Consider the following 14,642-nt stretch of genomic DNA (forward strand, 5'->3'; position numbering starts at 1 on the left):
ATAAATCTGTTGCTCATCATATGTGTAATACTTTGACATACTGCACCAACTACACGTCAAACACCTCCAGCATCTTAGTTTCTTCCTCCTTTTAAAGATTATTGGTGCTATAGCTGTTATTACAGGTTCAAGCGTTTACTGTGTCCACAGTGTGACTGAACTATTTACAAGACCACGCCCTCAGATTGTATATGGACGCTGATTGGACGGCCGGGGGCACGCACGCACGCTACGCACGCAGCGTCAAATCATTGTCGACCATGGCGGAATGTGTTCGACTTGACAGCAGGACAAGTAGCCATACCATGGATAAAAGCATCACTCTTCCGCCCGACGAGATATTCCGCAATTTGGAGAACGCCAAGCGGTTCGCAATAGACATAGGTACGTGAGAAAAGAAAAGTTTTCTTTGTTTTTTTGCGCCACTTTTGCTCGTACGGAGCTAATCCCACAGTCCAGCTACGCTGCAGCCTGATACTATGACAACACATGACTTTAAGTGAAGTAAACAAGGCAAAGCTAACGTTAGCGCCTTAAATTCGTGTCTCGGGTTTAATTCGTTTAACCGCAAGTGTGCTCACCGTGAAGGCGGAGGTCTGGTGAGATTTCGGCTTTGTCTTTACCTTTAAAGCGAAGGTGTGCCGAACAACCTGGCCAACTTTGACAAGTACAGCAGCGTTGGCGTTAGCTGCTAGCTAGCCTGTGAGTTTGTGCCGTCTCTGATTAGCTAATGCTACAGTTTAAAGCCTGGATTTTAATCCAGTTTAACGTGTGCTGTCTAACGTGTTTGTAATCGGACATTGCTTTTGTTCTTTTGCCTTAACAGGTGGATCTCTCACAAAGCTTGCCTACTACTCGACTGTTCAGCACAAAGTGGCCAAAGTACGATCTTTCGACCACGCTACAAAGGTAATATTGATGTACTCTCTGTGGTATTCTGGGTACCGTGCCAAGATTTAGTATATCCCACAAGGCCGAGCTGCATGGGTCGGGAATCCCCTGTTTTCCCGTGTTTCCTTGACCACCACCGACGGCTGTCATTTAGATAACCTAACATACACTTCGTATTTGAGCGGATGTAATGGAGTACTCTTTCTCATCTGTGTCTCAGGAGGCTGCCAGTGATAAGCTGTATGAGATATCCGTGCAGGAAGAGGTCACTGCGCGGCTGCACTTCATCAAGTTTGAAAATGCCTACATTGAAACGTGCTTGGACTTCATCAAAGACCATCTGGTCAACACAGAAACCAAAGTTATCAAAGCCACAGGTGGAGGCGCACACAAGTTCAAAGAGCTCATTGAGAGGAAACTGGGACTTAAGTGAGTGTTTGTGCGTTCGGTTTGATGCTGCACAGCGCTGCCCTGTAGATAATGCATGCACAAACAGAACCAGAAAGGGAGGAACATTTCTGTCATATTCCGGAAATTGAATGAACAATGAATGAATCAACCCTTACTGGAGCTGATTCACACACAAAGCAATGTCCTGCCCTCTTCCTGTAAATGAGGTTGAAACAGGACAAATGTGATTGTTTAAGAGACATTACTTGATCCAATTTGATTTCACTTTATTATGAAGACAACTCTGGAGAATATCTGCTGTTTACTGGCTTGCAAACTGTGACAGCCACTTCTCTGGTGAACACTGTGAAAGCCCCAGAGCTCGCTATTGTCTCATCCATATGCAATTAGCACTATATATAGATATGTAACAGTTACCCAGTGAGCTATTACTCTCGAAACAAAGATAACAGGGAACTACTGGGTGAAATTGTCTATGTATTTGTTTCAGATAGCTCGTCTGTTTAGAAAAATATAAATGGCTGATATTCTAAAAACAAGCTCACACATAATATTTGATTTACCAGAGGGACGACAGAACCGTTTGTCCTCTGCGCTGGCTGTGTCTCATTTAAACTAAATGATTCTTCACGTTGTGGCAGAGTGGACAAAGAGGATGAGATGACCTGTCTCATCAAGGGCTGCAACTTCGTGCTGAGGAACATCCCCCACGAGGCGTTCGTGTATGCCAAGCATGCTGACTCAGAGTTCCGCTTTCAGACGACTCAACCAGACATCTTCCCTTACCTGCTGGTGAACATCGGCTCTGGGGTGTCCATAGTCAAGGTAATGAATTAAAGTTTTGGCAGTGAATCAGGAAAGAAGGTCTCCCTGTTCAACAGAGTCGTGGTTAGTTAGATGCTAAGTTAGCAGTACTTAAATATCTGTTATTCTGAATCTGATACAGCAACACGTTTCACAGACTGGGAAAGATGTGGAATGCTCCAAAAACACCTGTTTGGAACATTCCACAGGTAAACAGGTTCATTGGTAACAGGTGATCGTGTCATGATTGGGTATGAAAGGGGCATCCTGGAAAGGCTCAGTCATTCACAAGCAAGGATGGAGCGAGGTCCACCTCTTTGTGAACACATGATTGGATGAAGGAGATTAGTCCATCGACTCAGAGACACTCGTCAGTAAACACAGTCTGTTTGCAAATGACTGCATTCTGTTTTTATTTATTTTTACACAGCGTCCCAACTTTTTGGGGTTGGGGTTTTGCTGTGTTTACTGTGAAAGTTTGTCTTTTTCTAACGTTTGACTAAACCTGGGTCTTCTGCTCTCGTTCTTCAACAGGTTGAGTCGGAGGACAAATTTGAGCGAATAGGAGGAAGCTCAATAGGTGGAGGGACGTTCTGGGGCCTTGGAGCCTTGCTCACCAAAACAAAGGTATCCTAAACATCTCACTGTCAGACTGTAACAGCTGTTGGTTTAAAGTCAGCCATGAAAGATGTCTTCTCTGTTCAGTTTGTTTCCTGAAGCCTCTTGAACTTTACCCTTTTCTGTCCTGCAGAGATTTGATGAGTTGCTCCAGTTGGCCTCAAAGGGGCAGCACACAAGTGTGGATATGCTTGTCAAAGATATCTATGGAGGATCTTACGGTTCTTTGGGTTTGACTGGAGACCTTATTGCGAGCAGTTTTGGAAAGTCTGCTACTGCTGACAAAGGTGACACGTGGGCACACTGATGTTTTTCTGTGGCTGCCCTGTCGAGTTATATATGTGTATGTTCAGGTTGGTGTAATGAAAGACTGTAACGAGTCCAGCGTATATTTCTGTGTTTGAGTCTTCTCAGTAAGGCAGGCTGAATATTTTCCAGTTTTAGTACCAAACCTATGTTGAAGTGAACTGACCTCTCACCCAGTTCTGATGCGGCGCTGTTCTCTCTGTGTGTTAAGAAATGTAGGGATGGCAGCATTCAGCAGAGAGTCACAGCTTTGGCAGCTTGAAACAAAACCTGTCACTGTCCATCTGCCGCTGCTGAGCGATCATTCAGTAGTTCATGATTTTGATGCTGATGTCAAATCATTTTGTTATGCTTTGTACTGAAAAGAGTTCACAGAGGTGTTGATGCCATTGTACTGTTAAAACATATTAGTACCTTAAGATTCAAGTGTGTTTTCAGCTGCTATAATCAGCTTTTCAGCGAAGACGCATTTTGCCGTCTGTTGATATAATTCTGCTCTGAATTGTAGAGTTCTCTAAAGAAGACATGGCCAAGAGTTTACTCCATATGATCAGCAATGACATCGGGCAGCTGGCCTGTCTGTACGCAAAGCTCCACAACCTGTCCAGAGTTTACTTTGGAGGCTTCTTTATCCGAGGACACCCCGTCACCATGCACACCATCACCTACAGCATCAACTTCTTCACCAAGGTCAGGCCGGAAAGACAAACAAACCCCATCAAACGTGACGTTTACAGTCATGTTATGGCCTTATGTTTTGTTGTTTTAGGGTGAAGTTCAGGCCTTGTTCCTGAGACATGAAGGTTATCTCGGAGCCATTGGAGCTTTTCTGAAAGGAGCAGAGGAGGACAGTAAGGAAAAACCTACAAATGCACATTATTGTCCTCATGTAGGTGTCAGCTGGGCTGCTGTTTGAAATGATGAATGTGAGCCTGAAAGACATGGATGTCATATGTGACGCACAGCTTCTTGCCTGATTAGGCTCAGCTTTGTGGGCTGTATAGCCAACAGTTTGCCAGGCAGCTGAGGTGGAGATGCATGCACAAAAGGAAAGTCCACATCTACACACACATCTACTTTTAAATATTACGAAAGACTCGGATATCAGCAGGCTTTTAGATATGCACAAATATTGCAGTGCAGAGCTTTTCAATAATGAAAGAGCAAGACCGCGTTAGTTAAAGGGAGAACGCATGGCTGCATGACAACGTGAATATTAGTAGAACGTTCATATTTATTAGCTACGTAAACAGTAGGAATATGGTTATTTTGTGCATGTAAACAGTCACTGTGCCTGAATCTATTCTCTCATGTCCTCCCTCACACATTAGGACTGACTGCAGACTTGTAGTATTACAGGAAGCAGGTTCATGCCTGTTTTCACATGCCTGTCTGTCTTTCACATTGACACCTGCAATGGCAGAATGTAGAAGAACTATTGTAGGTTGAATGCTACTGCAGACTAACAGAGTAGAATTTGTATTAAAACAACTATTTGTGTCAAATAATGATGAAATCTAACTTAGTTTGAGGCCAAATATTTGTAAAATACACACCTTGAGTAATAATAAATCCACTATATTAAAACAGTTTTACCATAAATGTCATATTTCAACATCTTGTACTCCTCCAGATCCAAACCAGTACAGCTGGGGTGAGAATTATGCAGGAAGCTCGGGCCTGATGAGCGTGTCACCGGATATGAATCCCATGCAGCGTGCACGCAGTGGAACGGTGAGTCTGCAGAGGAAGCAAAGACTGATCACATAGAGGACCTGAAGCTGGGTCACGGGCCGCAAGGCCCCGCTTAAACCACTTGAGTGACCTAGTTTCACTCCTGCGCTGGCTTATTGTTATTTTAAATTTCACCTTCCTCCTGTTTAATTTCTGATGTCTTTAGATTTAAGTCACATTTTGTTTTTGATCTCCGTCACCTCTGTCCTCAGTGAGTCCATAAGCATCGTACAAAGAGCCTCATTAATCTCTGATCACCTTTCTTTTCATGTCCTTTCCACACATTCCTCTGTCTACCTAACTCTCTCCTTCAGTTTCCCGTAAGTACCTCCGTCTGCTTCTCCTGTGTGCCCTGGTTTGATGACATGTGGCTCCCGCTCACTGCGCCTCGTCCTCTAGCTGGAAACGCTCCAGCTTTCGGTCACGTCAGCACTCACTTTGTTCACAGAACAAGAGAGACCTGAGAGCAGGTGTTTTAGCTTAGCTTCGATTTGGATGAGGGCCTCGCTGCGGTTTTTGTCCCGTACTAAATCCTTTTTTGGTCAGATCATGTGCTGTGAAGATGGAAAATAAGAGCGTGTGATGTTTTTGACTCCCACTTCGCCTTCTGATTCCTCGGTGTGATATTTTAGCATGCAGGCCTGTGCAGAGAATGAGGAGCTGTTAACCTCTGTTAGCATTAGCTGCCCTGTAATCCGCTCTCACCACTGAATTTCCTGCTCTTTCCTCAGCTTTCATTAACTAGTTTTCATGAGTGCAAACTGGCAAAGTGTGATACAGGGCTGCAAGTGAAATATTAGTTCATCTGTGAGGATGTACCACTCAATGTATGTTCTTTAAAAACAATTGACTTCCTTTAATGGACTATTGATTGTGTTCCACTATTAATGAACCTGCTGCCTTCCGCTGGCTTTTAGGATTAAATCTTGCTCGAATCTTCCCTCCCTTTTCCTCCTCTCTGCTTCTTTGTTGTCTTACCAAAGGAAAAAAAATAACATGGATGAAACCTACCACAGTGCTGCTAAGAAAAAAGGGAAATCTGTCCCAGAATAAGAATCTTTCAGAGTGACAGCAGCAATAGGCTTTGACATTTGACATGACAGCATGTGTCTCGTCTGTCTCTTTGTTGTCTAGTTTGACATGTTGGAGATGGACCGGCTGGAGAGGCAGCTGGTGAATCTGCCGCTGCTGCAGGACCCTTCATCTTACATCCCCGACACCATGGACCTCACAGAGGACGCGCTGGCCCGAGAATACTGGCTGTACTGCTTCGAGGAGGCCCTTGATGGGGTAGGACGGCAAGCGGTCTCAAATTAAGTAGTGTCCGTCCAGAAAATCGTTTTTGTATTTAATTGAGCAAGTTTTAAACTATTGTAAAACAGATGAACAAAATGTTGAATAAGCAAGAAGCTCTTTGAATGGCTTTGACTGCGATATCTGTCTATTAAGACAAAATAAGCTCAGACATGGAGAGTACATCTGGTGTTTACAGGTCAGCTTTTCACACGAGATGAATTGGTTTGATCTTTTTTTTCCACTCAGTGCTTGTGTGCTGTGGAGGCCGTGAACACGGCTGATTGCTGCTCTTGTTTTTTCGGAGCAGGTGGTTAAGAGAGCCGTGGCGAGCCAGCCCGACATGCCAGAGGCGGCCGAGCGAGCCGAGAAGTTCCGTCAGAAATACAGACACAAGCTTCAGACCCTGCGCCACCAGCCTTTGTAAGGACTGTTTTTGTTTTTGCACGTTTGTCCCAGAGGTCGCTCGTAGTAGACCGAACCTCGAGCCTTTTCTTCGGCGTCTGCTGTAGTTTCATGTCTCCGTAGCCGCTGTCACTGCACGTGTGCTTTTCAGTATAAAAGGGAAGTTTTGATGTTGAATCTGTGTCCTGTTTCAGTTTTTCAGAGTCGGGTGCAGTGCATGAGTGTGATTTATCAGAATAAACTGCAGTCAATGATGCACGTGTAAGATATCGACATAAAAATGGCAGATTTTCAGAAACCAGTCTAGTTTTTATCTGTAACTCTTTGTGAAGCCACAGTACGAGCAGCGTTAGTACCAGTGAAAAGGGCTATGCATCGACCGCCCCAGCCCCGTTCTGTGTATGTTTTTCTCTCTGGCTAATGTAGAGCTTCTCTTCTCACCTAGTGCTTATGGATCCCTCACTGTCAGAAGTCTGTTAGACACGAGGGAACACTGTTTAAACGAGTTCAACTTTCCTGATCCCTACTCTAAGGTCTGAGCAAAATCTATCAACCTCTTCTCTTCTCTTTTTGTCTTCTTTTCGTGTGCTACACGGCTGGTTTGGCCCACACTGAGCTCATTTGTCTACTTCATACAGTTTTTCATACAGTCTCATGGTGTTGCACAGATTTACTGTCAAATTTAGGTGATGCATTAGTCTTTATTCTCATGTTGTTTTAAGAAAAATCATTTTTCTCTCATCTCTCATTGCTTCTGATTACCGATCTTTTATTCCATTCAAAGCAGCCGTACCATCTCTGTGCTCTCTTGTAGATTAAACAGAAGGAGAACGACATAGCTCTCAAGTACTACCAGAAGGCTGTGAAGTCCCTGGAGGAGCTGAGCTGGGAGGAGAGACAGTTCGCCCTGGTTAGGGGCGTCCTGGCTGGGAATGTCTTCGACTGGGGAGCCAAGGCCGTGTCGGAGTGAGTGGAGTTAATGGCTTTTATATCCTGTGAGCCGCCCGGTTGAGTGGTTGCTTTGTTCTGCCTGATTGTGGATGGTTTGATGGTTTCATGCTGCAGCAGATTTGAACTGGGAGTTTTTCCACTGCTGTGGTAATGGGTTTGGCCATGTTACATTGTTTTGAGCGAGCTACCCTGAGGCGGCGTGAATTGAAAATAACCAAAATAAAACATCTATTAAAGGGCTGCTTCTCATTAATCCCAACAAAGAGAGGAACCGCATCCCAGTGATTCTTTGAGGGTTTTTTAAGTCTGTTGCTGTTTGAAGCTGAAAGTGAGTGACTGCCTAAAGGTCAGCTGTGGTCTGCTCTTTAAGAAACGAACTGATAAGGGCCGATTTGAGAGGATGTGCAGGCTGCAGGGGCTGCCATGTTTTACTGTCAGTGTTTGGAAAGTTCAGCGTGTGAAGCATTTGTTTTGCAGTTTGTAGCTTCTTCGCAGCATCGTCCATATTTGAAGTACTGTCGTCCACCATAAGCTGATATTGATCTTCATGTGATTGGTGTTGCACCATGTGATGAAGCCGTCCATCTGTCCTCTGAAAACAGCATGTTTCTCACTTCATGCCTCTTATTTAACTCCTTCAGGCTTCAGTGCAGATGCTATGAGTCTGGACTGACATGGATGTAAACTGCTTCTTGATTGGTTGGCAGAAGCTTTCAAACATGAGGTGGTAATTCTAGTTGTACCGTGATCCAATTACCTGTCTCACTTTTGCATATTTTGTTTTGATCACACACAGTGTCCTTGAATCTGATCCTGAGTTTGGGTTTGAGGAAGCTAAGCGACAGCTGGAAGGTACCTTTCGCATTTGCTGTTGAACCACTGGACACACACACACCTTTTAATGTCTGTGTGATTTTTTTTTTTTATCATATTGTTTAATGTCTTCTTCTTCTCAGAGCGGCCGTGGCTCGTTGACTCCTATGACCAATGGCTCGAGAGACTAAAGGTCAGGCTCTGTCTCTTTTTCATTTCAGATGTATTCATTGCAGCATTATTGGCGTGAGGTTAGAGGTTTTATCAGAAGCGCCTGACAGGATGCGATGCACCCAGGCGGAGACAAACAAAAGTCACGGCTAACGCAAAGAGAAAACAGACGGCAGCTTTTTAGCGCTCAGCAGTAATGTTTCATATACTTGTGATGGTGTTTCTGTGTGTGTGCTCGTGACGATTAGTGCTTGAATACCATCCATCCTGGTTTTCTCTTGCAGGGTCCTCCTCATAAGTGTGCCTTGTTTTTCGTAGATAATAGTGGAGTAGACATCATTCTAGGGGTGATTCCTTTTGTCAGAGAGCTTCTCTCTCGAGGAACAGAGGTGAGGAGCTGCAGCAACATAAAGTCACAGATATTCAGCTTGATGAACTGTTAATCCAGCTCTTGTGTCCGTCTGCCTTCAGGTTGTGTTGGCCAGTAACTCTGGTCCGGCTTTGAATGACGTAACGAACGGCGAGCTGCAAATATTGACGGAGAGAATCGCTGCCATGGATCCAGTGATTCAGTGAGTGTTTTTAAAGAAGGACAAACTGATGAGAGCAATCATCAGGCCCCTTTTTACATGATCATCCGTAACTTCTAAAATCAGATCTCATGATTTCACATCTGAAAAGCTTTTTAAAGCCTTTGCAGAGGATCGTCAGTGAGCTGTGGTCTGTGTGTTGTGCAGGGCTGGTCTGAGGGAGGACCGGTTGACGTTGGTTCAGAGTGGTTCCAGCTCACCCTGCCTGGATCTGAGGTTGGTTTTTTGGCAATTTTACATGGGGCATTTTTAAGGGGGGTGCTATTCAGCCTGTGAAGCTGTATAATATCTGGAGGGAACGTATGACTGATGTCATCAGGGGCATCTTGGCTCGAGCTGAGAGATCAGAAAGGCTGCGTTATAAACTGGAGTTTGAGTTTGAAACAATGAATCAAGAACACTGCAAATCAAGATAATTACGCTTTCCCGCTTTCACAGATACGATAAATCACACCCTAGTGGGAGGTAAAGGTCTTAATGGGAACAAAAATTCGTTCCCGAGCTTGGAAAGACTCAGTAATGTACTACCCGAGACTGAACTGGACCCGTCTATTATTTGAAAGCTGGGACCCAGACCCATGCAGAGCTGAAACATGCCAGAACTGTTAGCATTGCTAATTTGCGATCTCATCCTAATGTCACAGTGGTGCAAGTTACTGTACAACACACATGCACACACACGCAGCACTTCATCATGATCAGCGCTGACAACGGCCGGATCTTCTCAGATCCACGCCGCTGTTACACGTGATGTTAAACAGACCCAGCATCTGCGGTGATAGAACGGGACTGGACCTGGATCTGGGGGGTCGAGTCTGATCTGGATGTTTATACGTTTAACAGAACTCTGAGCAGCTGGTGAAGGATTCATTAGATTCACTGTTAACTGTTTTATTCTCTGCGTTTCCGTAGCCGTCTGGACAAAGTGCTGGCGATGGTGGTGCGGGAGCGACAGACCGACCTGGTGATCATCGAGGGAATGGGCCGAGCCATTCACACCAACTACTACGCCATGCTCAGCTGCGAGAGCCTCAAGATGGCCGTCATCAAGAACTCGTGGCTGGCCGACCGACTGGGAGGAAAGCTGTTCAGCGTGGTCTTCAAGTACGAGGTACCGGCTGGGAAAGGCAGCCAGCACTCCCCGGCGCTGACGCCCTCGTGAGCCCGGCGGAGCTCGAGTTTGAGCGGGACAGCACGCCGAGCAAAGTCGAGCAAGCGGAAGGGACGAGCTGGAGCTCTGAATGTAAGGATGATGATCGTGTACTGCCACTCAGTGAATGACTGATCGCAAAGCTGATTGTAAAATTTCGGCAGGTCTTAAAGCTGATCATTAACAGGGAGGTTTTACATTTAATTTTGAAGCATTGTTGATTTTAGCGCTGGTTTCATGAACACGGTTTACATTGCTTTGCAGGTCAGCCTGTACAATCACTTTGTTTGCTGCCGTCATTACTGCACATCGATCTGTCTTTGTTTCCGTGTGCAGCCACTGCCTGCGTTCAGTGCTTTCTAACAGACTGTGATGACAACTGAGATCTTCAGCCTGTCGAGAAACGAGTGAAAAACAAAGGTTTATTTTGAAATAATCTGCATCAGTCACTGACATGCTGCCAACACACAACACTGAGCGCCCATATGGCCAAATGTGATTCTCTAGCTGGAGTGTGTGTGAGCTGCAGCAGTAATTGCAGCTTTCAGCGGTAACACTTTTTACATGAAGTGTCTTTAATGTGCCTTGAGGCTGATGTGACGAAAGCATCGTTCACTTACATTAAGCTTTTAATTCCCGTTGAAGGCTGCGATGGCACACAAATCTCTGCTTTTGTTTCCCAGCGATCTCACGCCATCGTCTCTGAAGCGTCCGTGTGTTTTATTACTGCCAGTGAATGAACTGAGATTAAGAAACGAATCACTGTCACTGTCTGGTGTGTAGCTGTTAAAGTGGCATCAGGGAAGACGCTTGATGAGAAGGTGAAGCAGCACTTTATCACAAAGAGATTTTCCTCCACAAGGTGGCAGTATTCTACTGTGACGCACGAGTTCTCAAATCTTTCCCAGGGTGCTTGGTGTCAAATCTTAACACTGCATATTTCAGGTTAAATATTCTAACTGCGTGATCACAAACATCACTTGGAACTTTCTGCCGCCGAGCTGGCCGCGGCAGGAGTCCCGGGAGTCATTGTAATTAACCGGCATGTTCGAGTACAAGCTGTAATCCATCCCTGAATCAAAGATGCAAAAAGTGTTTAAAGGCAATAACACCGCAGCACGTAGTCGTAACGAACATCGAACACTGTGTGACTTCATTGTGAAAATCCGAACTCGAGACGGGATCGGATTTTAAAAGCCTTGGAGTGAAAACGTCCCCCAAACTTTCAGTTACTTGACATGTGGACTCCACATTGCAATATTGTATGTGTCATTTGTTCATACATGTGATACACAAGTGTGTGTGTGTGTTTGTATGTGTATATATACACACAGTATATATATATCTATATATAGAAAACTCATTTGCATCACTTCAGTTAAGCACACCAAGCACAATTTTGTGTATTCTCCTGACAATCAATTTTAATTAAATGGTGAAAACCTTTATTTTATTCCGTCTGTGCGTGGGTTCATTTCTCGTGTGTCAGTGGAGTTTGCAGCCGTCTTAGAGGAATAGGGAGAGTTGAAAGTTGCCCCATATTGAAAAACCGAACCTGCCCCTGGCGGCATAAAAGCTCGACACCCTGGTATGTGGTGGTTGATGCCTGCTGGGGAGCTGCGGGTTGATAATGCATGAGGACGCCTGGCAGGGGGTCCCCCTGCTTTTCCTCTCATCACTCTGCTGACTGCCAAACACACACACACACACACTCACACACACACACACACACACACACACACACACACACTAGCACCAGCTCTGCAACACGCCCTCATGGATTTTGTGACATCTGTGTATGAAGTATGTTGGGTCTGTTCTGGTTTTTGGGTTTCTATGCTTTTACTTACTGTATGATATTCATGAATGTTCCCCTCCAGCATCAGTTCAGTCACGGACCAATCACGTAGGAGTGCGACGCCCACACTGATGCAAAACTCAACCGTAATCTGGTAATTTTGCGTCCTTGTCACTGATGTGTTGCAGGTGAACAGATCTCAGGTGCTGCACCAGCATTTCCCTTTGAACGTCGTGACCACGCACAAAGTTCCCGCGCCTGCAGCTGCAGTGGCGCGGAGCTTGTGTTGCACGGCTTTGCACTGTATACCTTTCTAATTACTCACAACACTCTGGTACTGCGGGCCCTGAGAACACAGTGCAGCATTGACTGCAACTGTTTGCATAACACTAATTACTGTAGTTACAGTAAACAGTGATTTCAAAAGATGTTTTTTTTTCTCGGGCTTTCAGTCCGCTAAACTGTAGCTGAACCTTTTGTGCATTCTGAGGAACAACAACATCAATTTGATTGGTCATGTGACCTTGAACACACAATACGCCACATTGTGTATCACCTTTTAGAGGTGTGTAAAAACAGTGAGTTCCTCTCGTGTCTTTTGGGTGATTGTAGTAACTTTTCTTTTTTCCACATTATTGTTTGCATGTGATTTACTCGACTTCATGTGTTAGAAGGGTGGAGCTTCCTGTGGTGGGACATTTAAATAACATGAGGCATCAGAGTCATAATGTGGCTGCGCCGCTTTCACCTGACAGGATGTTATTGGACATTAATTCTCTCAGTAGGTTTTATCCATTACTCTTAGCCTACGTTTACATGTAGCAGGGTGTTTTGGAAAATGGATATTTTGGCCCCTCCGTTTTCAAAAATAACATCGTGCACACAACATCGTTTTCAAAAATGTTGTCGTTTACATGAACCCGGATAAATCTGCCATCGAGTGCATCATAACTATGCCAAACCTGTGGGCGCGAGCGTAAACATAGGTCGCTCACATGATGTTAAGTATTTTCAGTCGCATGTTGTGATGTTTCGGAACCTAAAACGCTGTTTAACCCAGTTTACACGCCAACACAAAACCACCGTTTTCAGAAATCTCCACTTTGGCCGGAGTTTTTAAAAATGATCGTTTACCGTGAAAAAAAAAAAAAATCAGGTTGCGTGTAAACGAGAGGCCAAACCGCATGAAAACATATGCATTTTCCCGAAGTGTAAACATAGCCTCGGCTAACTAGTTCTGCTTTTCTGATGGCTTTCAACAGTTTTCAGGTGCTTTCAATCTCAGCAGGTGGTGATCAGGTGTTACAGCTGATTCAGGTAGTGCTGGAGGAAATTCAGACCCTTCACTTCAGTAAAAGCTGTGTTACCATTAAAAGTGCATTGAAAGTTTTGAGCCTTTTGAGGACTCCTCTTTCATGATGCTATCACCTGTTACCAATGAACCTGTTGGTATTGTTGTCCCAACATGTTTGAAATGTGTTGCTGCATCAAATTTAGAATAAGCAGATATTTACAAAAATCAGTGAATCTGATGAGGTCAAACATTAAATATATAGTCTTTGTGCTGTTTTCAGTTGAGTGTGTCAGAAAGGATCAGGAAGCTCGCTCAGCTCATGGTTGAATCGAGGGCAGCTGGACTTGTTTGTAGAAATGTTTCACCTCCCATCCAAGGGGCTTCTTGGATGCTTAAAAATACTCACTGTAGAAAAAAGTCCCCTGTGACTGTTACACTACGTATTACATCATTAGATTATTGTCACTCATGCGTTGATGTAAAAGCAGGATTTTTCTGTCGTAGTTGTTGAGTTGGAGCTCAGTCTGAACCATTTTCTCAATGACTGCAATTAATGATTATTCTCATTAAGGGTTAATCTACTGATTATATTCTCCATTAATTGATTGATTAAGCGAAGCGACACCTTCACAATGCTTGTTTGGTACAAACCTGAAAATTATTACAAATAAATATATTTGAATAAGATGAAGGAAAATCAGCAAATCCTGACCTTTGAGAAGCTAAAATTTACTTTAGTGATTATCAAATAGTTGACAGTTAATGTTCTGTCAGCCGGCTAAATGATCGTTTGAGCGGTGCTTGTGTGGACTGTTGGTATGTTTGTGTGTAAAACTCTTCATCTGTGAAGTGACTAGAGCTGCAGAAAAATGTAATGGAGTAAAAAGGAAGCGCTTCCTTCTGAGATGTAGGGCAGAAGTATAAAGTGACAAGACAAGAAAAGACATGAGTAAAGTACAAGTAGCTCAGATTTATAATCCTGCTGGTGTTTAGGTGGCACGGTGAGACAGTGGTAACACTGTCGCCTCACAGCTAGAAGGTCCTGGGTTCGATTCCCGCCTGGGGGCACTGGGGACGTGTCCTCCACCATGCCTTCAGTGCCCGCTGCTCAAGGAAAGGGGCCTTTCTGTGTGGAGTTTGCATGTTCTCCCTGTGTTCACCTCCATAAAAAACCCCACTAAAAACATGCATGAACATCACCACCTGACCAATGACAAGAACAAACTGGGTCCCCGGGCGCCGCCGTCAGCTGGCAGCCCACCGCTCCTGGTCTGCCGCGGAGGAAGGACGACCAGGATGGGTTAAACGCAGAAGAAACAATTTCACTGAAGCATGGCGTGTGCATGTTTTGTTGTTGTGATTAATGAAGTAAGTCTTAGTGTTTATTAAGTTCACAAACTTCGAGAAAATCCT

The 14,642-nt window shown here is 44.5% G+C and overlaps 1 protein-coding gene across 1 annotated transcript; it reads left to right on the forward strand.

Moving 5' to 3' along the window:
- The first annotated feature begins 245 nt into the window (after positions 1–245).
- Positions 246–11,590, forward strand: pank4 (pantothenate kinase 4 (inactive)). The gene is made up of 19 exons (XM_070959393.1): positions 246–384; positions 827–909; positions 1,112–1,320; positions 1,944–2,127; positions 2,641–2,733; positions 2,858–3,011; positions 3,539–3,720; positions 3,800–3,881; positions 4,664–4,764; positions 5,899–6,054; positions 6,368–6,480; positions 6,908–6,995; positions 7,277–7,428; positions 8,210–8,265; positions 8,370–8,419; positions 8,682–8,786; positions 8,869–8,969; positions 9,135–9,203; positions 9,900–11,590. The coding sequence occupies exons 1-19, from the start codon at positions 261–263 to the stop codon at positions 10,147–10,149; spliced, it is 2,352 nt and encodes a 783-aa protein (XP_070815494.1). The 5' UTR covers positions 246–260; the 3' UTR covers positions 10,150–11,590.
- The last annotated feature ends 3,052 nt before the right edge of the window (positions 11,591–14,642 follow it).

This window comes from Chaetodon trifascialis, chromosome 3 (assembly GCF_039877785.1).
Source record: "Chaetodon trifascialis isolate fChaTrf1 chromosome 3, fChaTrf1.hap1, whole genome shotgun sequence".
In the NCBI taxonomy this organism is placed as follows: domain Eukaryota; kingdom Metazoa; phylum Chordata; class Actinopteri; order Chaetodontiformes; family Chaetodontidae; genus Chaetodon; species Chaetodon trifascialis.

Bases quoted from the DNA above. Each gene is read 5' to 3' on its own strand.
- pank4 (XM_070959393.1), top strand. From the start codon at position 261: ATGGCGGAATGTGTTCGACTTGACAGCAGGACAAGTAGCCATACCATG. The intron at 385-826 runs GTACGTGAGAAA...TTGCCTTAACAG, and splicing joins GCGGTTCGCAATAGACATAG to GTGGATCTCTCACAAAGCTT. The intron at 3,721-3,799 runs GTCAGGCCGGAA...TTGTTGTTTTAG, and splicing joins GCATCAACTTCTTCACCAAG to GGTGAAGTTCAGGCCTTGTT.